Below are 12,694 nucleotides of genomic sequence, written 5' to 3' on the forward strand. Positions count from 1 at the left end.
CTCATCAGTTACTCACCCTCATGTCACCCCAGATGTAAATGAGTTATGAACGCAAACAAAGATTTTTATCAAAATAATCCATCTCTATGAGTTCGAAAGACATCATTGTTTTAACCCATACAACCCCATTGGATGAATTAATGTCTTCTAAAGCAAAAAGATAAGAAAAAGAAAAATAGTAATATGTTAAATTATTTTAGCTATAAACCATCAGTTTTGTCCAACTGTAGTATGTGCTTTTAAGGGTTGTAAACATAAGCTTGTTGTGAAGCTCACGTGAGAAGTGAAGCAGAAGTGCAGTGGACTGTCAAGCTTCACAACACGCTTCAGAAGACATTGATTCTTCCACATGGGTCGTACGGATTAATGTAACGATGACTGTGTGTGCTTTTTGGAGCGTCGACTTTTCAGAACCTATTCACTCGCATTATATGGACTCCCAGAGATGAGTAAAAGATCCCTTTAAGTGTCTAAATACATCTGTATGTGGATGTTTCAAAATTAAAAGAGTAATGCGGTGCTGGAAAATGACATCTTTAAAGTGGGCATGATATTAAAATTGACCCCATATATGGGGTGCATGAGTTTCATTTATTTTATTTTAACCTTGAAATGTTTAATCATAATGTCAATCATTAGTCAATTAAATCCACCTTGAAAGCTAACGTTCATCTGCCTCAACTTTTGAGTGTCACGCCCACATCTCAATATCCAATCAACATCTAAAGAATAGAACCAAGTCCCGCCTACATTTGGTCTTTTTCACTAATCCATTACGCTCAGATGTACAGCACAATACAGAAGAAACGATCTGTTGCTATTTCAATTTAATTTCTTTTAAAAGAGATAAAAAACATCACCACAGATGGTGACATCCATTTATGTCAAATATTTCAATTCTTTTAAATTATTTATTATTCAGAACAATTATGGCTGTTAACAATCAAATCAAATACAAAAGTGGCTGTAAACTGTATAGATACTGAAAATGGTGGAAAAATTTAGATAACAGATAGAAAGTAAAAATAAATAATAAATAAAAAAATTTTTTGGTGGTATTTCCTCCCCACGCCCAAATTAGTTTCAGAATTTTTAAGGATGAGGGAGCAGTGTTACCTATGAATGCATGTGGGATGGTGATCTTCAGCCACATTCTGTCTCGCACCTCCAGGCCTGACTCTGGCGATGCCATCGCTTTGGCTACTGCTGCCATGTCACTATGGATGGACAGATGGAAATCCTCGAACCCTGCAGAGTAAAGCACAGTAAGAAGGTGCAGAGCAGTCCACAGATGTGGGAGGATTACAAAGATGTGCTCCGTGAGAACATCAAGGTGCTGTAGCCCTTACCAACTGATCTGAGAAGAGTTTCCGATTGAACTTCCCTTGTGAAAAAGAAGTCTGCTTAATTGAATTCAATGCGCCCTTGTAGTGTGCTTCAAATCTTACAAGTATGTTCAAACAAATATACAACCCCATTTCTTGACATTTTTTGTAAAATGCAATAAAATCAAGAATCTGTGGTTTGTTAATTCTCTTTAAAACTTATTTAACTGATAAAAGTACAAAGAAAAGATTTCCAGGGTTTTCACTGACCAACTTAATTGTATTTTGTAAATATAAAAGATTTTTGTGGACAGAAACATGAAACACCTTCTTTCTTTTCTTTGTAATCGTTTGGGAATTGCATCTCCCCAGATGCTCAACAGTCCAAAATCATCATTGTCTGATTCTCCTTTTCATGATGTGCCATTCATTTTCAATAAGAGACAGATCTAGACTGCAGACAGGCAGTGTACAGTGAAGCCACTGTTGTAGCACGAGCAGAATGAGGGCTGGCATTGTCTTGCTTCCCAGGAAAGATGTCATCTTGATGGCAGTACACAGTAAGTCTCTGACTGTACAATCCCAATTCCTCTCCACGTCAGTGATATCTTCACACATATGCAAGTCACCCTTGCTGTTTGCACTGATGCACCTCTATCCCATGACAGATGTTGGATTTTGTACCTGTCGCTGATGACACGATGGTCCCTTTGGTCTTTGGGACATTAAAATGTGGACTCATCTGACCACAGCACAGATTTCCACTGTCTTCTGGAGCATCTGAGATGAGCTCGGACCCAGAGAACGCGCCAGCATCTCTGCATAGAATTTTACTATAGCTTTCTTTTTCTTCCTTGAAGCAGCGGTCAACTGCTAAGTGACATCGGTTTTCCAAAGTACTCCCAAGCCCAAGTGGCTACAAAATTAAGTGTCCAAAAACGTTACATTCAGTTCACTCTTAAGTATATTCTTTTAAAGTCCTCATGAAATCAAAATTGACCCTATTTACTTTGTTAGCACACATTAATGGTCTTAAGGTGAACATTTAATCCGAGCATGTTAATATTCAGAAAAAAAATGTTTGTCATGGTAATCAAAATCTGAAAAGTTACTTCCGGTCCAATGATGTTAGTTTGACGGCTTGGGTTGAAAACGCTTCGCCGAGCGTAAAATAAAACCATGCCCTCTATTCAATATTATGTTTCACTTGGAAAATACTTCACAACACTGAAGTAAAATCAGTTGCTACTTCCGGTTCACGGGGATTTAAAGTATATTATTTCCGTAATAAGTATTCTTTTGTATGCAGATGTGTGCTTCTTTTCCACAAGTGTGGGCTTAATTTCCAATGTATAGTTTTTGTATTACATTCAAGACAAATCACACATTTTAGATTTTCATTTGACACACTCAGTTGATAAGGGCTACGATCGAAACACAGTAAGCAGTGGACTGGCAGATGAAGTCATCCTCTGGCGACAGACAGCGGGCACAGCAGAGGTGGACTATGGGAAGGGTGGGTGGAGAAACACTTACGCTCAGTCTCTGGAATGGAGCTTGTGATGGAGGAGCTGGTGGAGGTGATTGTACTCATGGAAGGGCTCATACCGTACACTGGGTACGCCCCCGTCATAGCGGCCGTGTGAGACACCCAGGCAGCAGGATCTATGGGACGGATCGGCTCACCTGGACAAACACAGGGGAAGCCAACGGGCCTGGTCACTTGCAACCAAAAATGTCAAGAACAGTACAAGAAAGTAATTTAAAGGGATAGTTCACTTTGAAATTTAATTTTGGTATGTTTTAGCTTACCTCAAGGGCATCCAAGATGTAGGTGTCTTTGTTTCCGCAGTAGTTTCAATTTTGATATTTTTAGGTCAAACCGTTCTTGTCTGTCAGTCATATAATGCAGGTCTATGGTCACCACCTCAAAGAGATGCACAGAGAAGTCCAAATTAAAACAATTCCCCATCGTAAGTACACATTGATGGCCTACGACACGAAACGAGCGGTTTGTGTGAGAAAACGAACAGTATTTATACATATGTATATATGTATTAGTCCGCAGACTAAGCCAGAACGCGCGCACACGTCACACACCAGGAAGCGCGCGCGCCCTCAGATCACTTGGACGTGGTTGTGTACAAGAGGTAAAACCGATATAAATTCTGTTCGTTTTCTCACACAAACCGCTCGTTTCGTGTCTTAGGCCATCAATGTGCACTTACGATGTGTACTTACAATGTGTACTTACTTAATTGTTTAATTTGGACTTCTCTGTGCATCTCTTTGAGGTGGTGACCATAGACCTGCATTATATGACTGACAGACAAGAACGGTTTGACCTAAAATATAAAAATTGAAACTACTGCGGAAACAAAGACACCTACATCTTGGATGCCCTTGAGATAAGCTAAAACATACCAACATTTAATTTCAAAGTGAACTATCCCTTTAACTGTGAAAGTGAAATGGTTGCGAAAACCACTTCAGGTTGACTTGAACAGCACTGTAACCCAGTATCTCTCTTACTTCTTGGGAGGGTGAAACAGCTACGGGGGTTTGGATCCCAACATTTGGCCACAGTCAGTATGATGGGTCTGTAAACGTGAAGATGCACGATCACAAGTAACGTCAGTGCTGATATAAATATCATCTAGCCCGTAAAAAGAGAAGCGAACATCACAGCATCCACTTCTTACCCAGGTTTATGGACAATCTCTCGCAGCACCCTCACTGCATCATCATTACTCATGTTCTCAAAGTTGATATCGTTCACCTACAACACAAAAGCAACTCTTAGAAACTCTTAGAAACTGCCAAAACAGACCATGACAGAGTGACTGACCTGCAGAAGCATGTCTCCAGGCTCAATGCGTCCGTCAGCAGCCACCGCACCGCCCTTCATGATGGAGCCGATGTAGATCCCTCCATCGCCCCTCTCATTACTCTGCCCGACTATACTAATCCCCAGAAAATTATACTTCTCTATAGCAAGAGGAAGAGAGAAAAACAAAATGGAGAGATGAGGAGCAGAGTTTAGTATTATGAGAGTGCTGTAAAACACTATTCACAATTTTTATTACTTTCATTAAAATTTAGTAACATCCTCAACTTCTTGTATGATATTTTATTCATGGCTGTAGATATTAAAGAATATTAATAATCTGCACCAAAAATTAAATAGTAAATTAAAAGAAACATAAGGCATTTTCTAAATACATGAAATAGATCTTATTGTGAATAATTAATCTAGGGCTGTAAACGATTACGGTAATCGGGATTAATCGAATCCAAAATAAAAGTTTGTGTTTACATAATATATGTATGTGTGTGTATTGTGTATCATTATTTTGTATATATAAATACACACACATGCATGTATATATTTAAGAAAAATGTGTTATTTATATATAAAATAGTTATATTTATATATAATATAAATCATATAAAAATATATATGCATTATATAAATGCAAATATTTCTCATATGCATATGTGTGTATTTATATATACAAAATAATTATACACAATACACAAACATATATTATTTAACACAAACTTTTATTTTGGATTTGATTAATCGTGATTCATCGTTTACAGCCCTAAATTAATCCGTGTACATGTTTTTTTCTTTTTTTTAATTGACCTTTTAATGTTTAATCAAAATGTCATAACTGGATCCTCTGGTATAAAATGACACACTTCTCTCTAGTTACGTAGGCAGGACTTCCCCATAATTTTGTCTACTTAAAGGTGCAGTATGCAGAAATGTTCAGTTACCGTTTGTACAACAACCAATGTATAGAACCAAATCCGTTCAATAAGCCGTTACGCTTGGAAGAAACCTACTTCCGTTTCATCGCAACTTTATTATCATAGATCCAATGGGAAAAAATGTTATGTCAAATAATTAGTTCATATTTATGCAGTGATGAACAAAAATGTGCACACAAACAAACAAAAAACATAAGCAAAATAAAAAAAACAGTTCCCATAGTGCACACATTTTGTAATTCTTAGGTAATGATTTTGTGCTATGGGATCTTTCGACTTCAGGCCTCATGTTTGTTTTAAAAATGTATTTAAAATTTTAATTTGATTTGGTGCGCACATTCTCCAATATTCTTTAGCTACCCGTGATAACTGAAGTCCTGCTCTACATTTCTGTCTCATCACTGAAGTTAGTGAATTTTGTTCATGTTCTCTTTAAAAGAGCGGCGCATGTTCGACGGCAGACACACATATATACATGTGCACATACTCACCCATGTTTAATGTGACAGTTATGATGTTCAGAGACATGGTGGAGTCAGTTATGCTGCTGAACGATGAGGACTGGAGAGATCGAGAGAAAGAGAGCGAGAGATGAGGACACACTTAAAGAGACAGTTCAACACTGATATCCGGATACAAACACAATGTTTATCAGGCACAGGAGTCTCACCCTCTCCATCCTGGGTGCTTTGGGTTTCCGTCTGCGGCGCCGATGGCGTCTCATGAGCCGTGACGATGTGCTCTGCTCCGTAGAGCTGCTGAACCTGCAGTGGCATCACAGATGAATCTTCAAAACATCATATTTAGTGTCTTTTGTGCACATATAATGCACATTACAGTCTTCCCAGCTCTGATTGGTCCTGATAGTCATGTGATGCTTACCATCCAATCCTTTGAATTAGTGTGGTAGTGTATCAGACCATGGAAAACCATGCTTTGTGTTGGCTTTCCAGAGCATGTGATTTGGATGTGCATTAAGTCATCTTCATGAGGAGATATGTTTGTGTTTAAAGAAGCCATATTCTATACTTAACATGAATAGTTTCACCTCCTCTCTGATGCTTACTCTTACAATCTGTCCGTATGATTTCAACATGCCTACATGCAAATTACCTTTGTTAATACTGACCTCTGTACATGTGAAAAATGCCAGAATAGTTACCGCTTAAGCTCAATTGTCCTTAAAATTGAGTAAAAATGCAAATTATTTTTAAGGGTCCTAATTATAGATTTTATTATCTTTATGCAAAAATACTGTGCATAAACTGCTAGGACTTTTTGCATTTTTAAATTATTTTCAGGCCCATCGAGCGCATCATCATCATTCTGCCCCATAATTCTCATTACTGTGATGTGAAGTACATTGTCATTACAGTAACATTAAAAATAAAGATGAAAATATATTTTATTTTACTATTATTAAGATTATAATGTATACATCATGGTTACAGTAATACAAAAATAAAAACGGACTGTATTAGTGTAATGAATTATCATGATGAGAAAGACAATGCCAGATGCATTACAATATTGTGAATTGGGGCTAAATCTGCTTTATTGTCCTAAAAATAATCTCACAATGCAAACAATTCTCAAGGTGCTAATAGTAGAGTAGATTGCTTTTTCTCTTTACATTCTGACTCTGAATCAACGTGCATTTTAAGTGTGGGTTTATTAGAAAACATAGATACCACAATAGTAGACCGGCAGAGGAAAGAAGAAAAAAACTGAAAAAAATACATTATTTAAAACCCTGCACGATTTGTTTCCACTATTGACTGTATGAAAGCACAGGAAAAACAACACAAATGTAATGGGCCTGTTGATGAGTTTTCATAAACACTGTGTGGACTAGGAGTTTTGCATTGTGAAAGTCTACTCTACGTACATAATGTCAACATCATTTTAAAAGAGGCAGAGAAATCCTTGTTTTTCATGATGTGGTCTGTTGAAAGTCTCACCTGCTGGCCGAGTCGTCCTCCTCGGAGTCGAAGAAGCTGGTGGTGTCCAGCTCACTGCTCATGAGAGTCGAGGAGCTCTCGTAGCCTGCGGTCTCCTGCCTGCGCTCCGGCCGAGAGTGACCGTTCAACCGGCCTCCTGCAGCACACAACACTCAGCAAACAAGCCTGCTGGGTTTCCTCATCCTCACCTAACAGCCCTGGGGAAACTCACCATGGTCATGTGCATCTTTCCTCCGAGGCCTTTCTCTCTCCCTCTCTCTGTCCTTCTCTCGGTCTCTTCGCAGCGATGGACCCACCTCAGGCTCGGTGTCATTGCCCAGGTCATCCTGACTTCCCACGGCATTCGCACTGCGTGAAAAGCGGAAATAAGAAAGATGAAGGCTGGGTGTTCAGAAGACAGGCAGTGATAAACACATCGCTGAGTGACACATGCCACACACACACACACAATTCACAATTTAAGGCTTATTAAAGGGGTGGTATAATGCCCTTTTCACAAGATGTAAAATAAGTGTGTATGTGAAGTTTTAGCTCAAAATACCCCACAGATATTTTTACGGTAGCCTATATGGCATGTTAGAGTTGTCACTTTTTGAGGGTGAGCAAAAACGCACCGTTTTTGTGTCTGTCCCTTTAAATGCAAATGAGCTGCTGCTCCCGGCACAGAGGGCGGAGCTTCGATTACCTCCTCACACAGACATGCCCTGAAAATTTCAAAAACTTTTAGCCTTTTATGCAGGCCCGGTTCTACGGGGGTGCTTGAGGGTGCTAAGCACCCTCAAACAAAAGTGAAAGCACCCTCAGATGAAATTATTAATAGCACACATGTAAACGAGATTTTGCCGACAATAGAAACACAGACGGATTCACACCCATACATATAGGCTAATACACAAAATAAATCCATTAACACGATTTTTCAAATCAGAAATTATTTAATTATGCTTTCATGTTTAATGCATTTGATTGGTTGTGTCCTTTCGCGATCGTGATACGCATAGGTGAAGATGTCTCTTTAATTGCCCACTTTGTTTGCGTGTGTGCGTCCCGCTCAGGAAATTAGTTTACGCTAACAAAATGAAACCTTATTATAAAGTGTTACCATTTTTTAAATAAAATGCCTAGCGTTTCTGCTGTTGGTTTGAAGCTTTAAAAGAATATTTAGTTGCTAGGCAGGCAACGTGAAACCTTTGAGCGCTAGTCAGCTTCATGTCAGTGACTATACTTCACAGCGGTAGAGTTATTCACAGGACACTGCACTTATTCGCAATCACAAAAGTTCATTATTTGCTCGTGTTTTAAAGCTTTGCCGGGTTAACATTTCATTGGCGGTCTGTTCTGACATGATGCTCTTTTTCTGAGCGTGTACGCGCGCGCGCACTATCAAACGATTTTTGTTGGGTCAGACCCATCTGCTGGCGCTGGGGGGCCGAGACTGAGAGAGCTACATGGCGCCACATGGAAAAATATGCACCAAACAAGCCACTTTGAAAATTTTATATTTTCATGAATACAAAAAAACGGTACAATATGAAATTTGGGTGACCCTCCCCCTAGACTAAAAAAATTTGGATGACCCTACGTTTATGTAAGCACCCTTACTATTTTCAGAAGCACCCTCAGTGATTTGGTTCTAGAACCGGGCCTGCTTTTATGTTCAAACCGAAGTCAGAAAGATGGAGAGACTCAAGAAGATGTGTCAACATGTAGAAGCAACAGGACATTTCTGAATGGTTAGTTGGTGAATTTCTGTAGCTTATGTGTAGTTATCTTCTAGACATTGATTACACATATCCTGTACATTGCTACAGCTCCTTTTTTAACCTGCATGAAACGATCTGTTTTAGCTCCGGTCTCTTTAAAAAAGCCCAGTCTGCTCTGATTGGTCAGCTGGTCCAGTCTGTTGTGATTGGTCAACCGCTTAGAGCGCATGCCAGAAATGTAACACCCCTTTACCATAATCATAGACAGTATATAAGATGGACACAGCGACCCCATAGACTTCAACGGAGAAAAGTGAAGCCCATTTGAAGCACTCACTTCCTGATCGCCAGGCGAACTGCGCAGGCTCAAACTGAGCTTGAACACGTGAGCAACGTGTCTGACAGCTGTCAGTCTTCTAGTAGCTGTGCGGAGAGAAATCTGAATCATTCCCTTCCGAATCTCGCAGAGACGGAGAGCGTGAGCATTAGCTGTCCATGAGCTAGCAGTAGGATCAACTTTATCACTCTCTGTGGGCTACTCCCTTCACTTTATCGGACTTAATGCCTCCACGTCCCCCCGATTGCCTGCGAGCTTCTCCGCCGGTCTATACGGTAATTTCTCTACAGTGCGACAGAGAGTCGCGTGAGTTATGACGCAATCGTTAGCCTATTTTTACAAAAACGGCTTCTACGGGGCCATAACGTAAGGTACAAGGTAATGGAGCCTTTTATACATTGTCGAGTTTCTTTAGAAATAAATAATGGACAAATGGAGTCTTTGGACGCCTCAGATGTAAAGTTATTCGCTGTCAAAGTGACGCAAAAATGAATGGGAGTCAATGGAATGCTAACAGCAGGTGAAGTTCTGCTACAATGGCGGCGCCCGCGGAGGCTTCAGTTTCCGGCGGATGGATTACCCCCTTGACCATAATCAGGTTTCAGCTCCCGAGGCATCATGGGCAGCTGTATTATACTGTATATATGGTGTATAACTATTAGTGTCGGTATTGGAAGTCCATATAATGGTTTTTTATTGCCCTCACAGCAAAAAATAGCGTCTCCTTGACATAGCAAAATCACATACCCAACTGTTCTTTGAGGGCGTAGGCAGGTGTATATGTGTAACATGGTGATGTAGCGAAGTCACAGAAATGATGGCAGGACAAACAATGCGTTTCAGGATGAGATTAAATCCCTTTTGTGTGGTTTTTTTTGTGCTTTGTAACTTCCCAGACCGTTTACATGCACAAACACAGCTGTATTACACTCTAAAGTACACAAAATGTGTATGCATATAACGAAATTGTACAATGTACAGTAAACATTCACAGTGAAAATGATCGCAAATAACCATTCTCAACTCATAAAGTTGTGATTTAAAGAAAACTCCAGTTTGTGATTTGGCAGCATAAATGTCAGCTGAAGTGTTTGGGGGTAAAGTCCAGCTTGTGTGTAACCCGTTTGCTTTGAGGATCGCCAGCAGAGGGCGCTCACAGGTTGCTGCTGTATTTCTCTTAACTACATTTGGCTGTGTTTCACTCACAGTGCATGAATAATTAATTAACCTGTCCTGGACACAAACACACTGTCACACACACTCACAGAGGGGAGTCATGCTGCCCGACAGACAGAACAGGAAACACACACACACACACACACAGACAGGAAACACCAGCAGGACAAACAACTATGCACACACATGTGGTTACACGCAGATAAAGAGACCTACTGACCAACAATGCCACAAACAGACATGTGGGGAAAACTCAAAAACTACACACTGATGCAGGCAGCAAAACAACATCAACATCTATATAAAAAGGGCTGCACGATTTTGTCAAAGTAAAACACATTGGTATTATTTTGACAAGCATTAAGTGTGACATTTGAACTGTGAAATCATAAACATTTAAAATCACAATAGAGCTCAACAATAACCGCCCTGGGTTATTAGTATTACTATTTTTATTATATTTTGTATTTTGCTCATTCAATTTCTTCATAGGGATTTTTTAAAAATTCAATAAACAATAAAGCCGTGAACCAAATGCACCTTTGAAATCAAACAAATAATATATCCGTTATTTGTTGCATGTTATTTACAATTAAATGAAAATGTATTATAGTTTAAAGTTAAATTAGCTGAACGAGTTTAGCTGAGTGTTTTTGACACACTTAAGTAGGACTTACGTACATCTTTATATTTATGGTAAAAGTGTCCTGCTCAAGCATTTATGGTAACTAAAATATACTTTAATATAATTTCTACTGACACTTGTATGCCATGCATATTTAATTAAATATATTTGAAATGACGAAGTTGCAATGTTACATTTAAAATACATTCACTTTAAACGTAATCCTGAATAACACGTAATATTCAAGTACTTTACATGTGCTTTAGTTTGTTAGTTAAAACAACTACGGTAAATTATTTATTTAAATAAACACACATTTATTTTTAAGTTACTTAACATACTTAAGTCTAATTATTAAGAAACAGTCATGAAAGTGTACTCTCTTTAAGTTATTATATTATATTTTTTTAAAATACATAATTTACATTGAAAAATATGAACAACTCTGAGACCAAGTGTGAAAAGACAGTAACAATGGATCATAATACACCCTGAAGGAAAAAATCACTCACTTTGAGCTTTGACAATATCATTTATTAAATGAAACTATAGTATTTTCAGTTTAATAAAGGCCATAACACAATTTGATTATCTGTGCAGCCCTAATAATGCTTCACCTCCACCACGTCTTTCTCTTTCTTAACTTAACCACTTCCACAGTCCCATCAAAACAAGCACTTAAAGCAGTCGATGCCTTTGTAGGTAAAACATCAATCTATATTGATGAGCGTGTCTTTCTACGAGGGTCTGTAGGGTTGATTAGATTTACAAGTAATGGGGTCCTCGGCTTATTGGAAAGCGTAAACGCACAGCTCTGAGACTCGCACAGCTCCTCTTGTGATCCGGCAGATGTCATTAAAGATATTGACGTGCTAGCGCTCTCTGGGTTAGGGCTCTGATTAGCTCACATTAGAGGAAACTGGTGCCTTTGAGACTGAAGGATAATGAGAGCAAGTCAACACCGAGCACTTCCGGTCCCTAACCACCTCCAGTGAGCGTCTATCTGATCAAATCACACACGATATTTCAAGCCCTTCACCTACAGTACATGCACCAATAAAGACCGTCTCAGTCTCTCGAAAAACACTACAGGAATTATTTGAAACATTGTAATTAATACAGTACTACGTCATCGGACTTCTCATTGTGTTTGTGATGTGAAACCTGTAAGTGGCGGCTTAACTTGATCGGCTTCATACTATCAGAAGCTAATATTTTGAGGCACACAACACACTGGGGTCTATATTCATATCTCGTCATACTTTCTTGTCTTCAAATCACTCTCTACATCGGATGTAGGGCTGCACGGTGTATCGGTTTAGCATTGATATCTTCCAGATCACAGAGAGGAGTATGTTGTTAAATATATGTACTAGGCTATATCACAAATTCATAATATTTTTACTTTACCTGCAATGAATGCCTTCATTATTTAATGGAAGTTTGAATAAATCTGTCAAGATTTTTTTTTTTTTATAGCTACTGTTTAAATGTTCATATTTCAACAACGAATTGGAATAGAAACAATTATATCATTAAAAAGTTGATATAAAAATGCCTTGTGTGAAATGTAAATGTCTGTATACAATGTAAACAATATTTGCATGTTGACATTTTTTATTCATTAATTGATTATTACATAAAGTATTAAATCAATATTAATTTTTGTTATATTTTTAAGCTAAATGAAAATTTCAGTACAAAAAACATTTTGGTGCATCACTACTAATAGAATTGAATCTACTTTATGTTGGTGAACAAGCTAATAGACACACACACACACACACACA

At 38.5% G+C, this 12,694-nt stretch overlaps 1 protein-coding gene across 2 annotated transcripts in view; it reads right to left on the reverse strand.

The window, feature by feature from the left end:
- Positions 1-12,694, reverse strand: part of dvl3b (dishevelled segment polarity protein 3b) — a 45,914-nt gene that overhangs the window by 4,313 nt on the left and 28,907 nt on the right. Inside the window, exons 4-13 of one of the 2 annotated variants that reach the window (XM_079620046.1) lie at positions 7,678-7,767; positions 7,275-7,411; positions 7,064-7,199; positions 5,773-5,866; positions 5,594-5,663; positions 4,174-4,313; positions 4,028-4,104; positions 3,858-3,925; positions 2,862-3,011; positions 1,117-1,248 (exon numbers count right to left, since the gene is read on the reverse strand). In XM_079620046.1, the coding sequence (XP_079476172.1) occupies positions 1,117-1,248; positions 2,862-3,011; positions 3,858-3,925; positions 4,028-4,104; positions 4,174-4,313; positions 5,594-5,663; positions 5,773-5,866; positions 7,064-7,199; positions 7,275-7,411; positions 7,678-7,767 (1,094 nt within the window). The remainder of the gene's footprint in view (positions 1-1,116; positions 1,249-2,861; positions 3,012-3,857; positions 3,926-4,027; positions 4,105-4,173; positions 4,314-5,593; positions 5,664-5,772; positions 5,867-7,063; positions 7,200-7,274; positions 7,412-7,677; positions 7,768-12,694) is intronic. The other variant, XM_079620047.1, reaches the window with a different exon arrangement.

This window comes from Phoxinus phoxinus (assembly GCF_949152265.1).
Source record: "Phoxinus phoxinus genome assembly, chromosome: 8".
Taxonomy (NCBI): domain Eukaryota; kingdom Metazoa; phylum Chordata; class Actinopteri; order Cypriniformes; family Leuciscidae; genus Phoxinus; species Phoxinus phoxinus.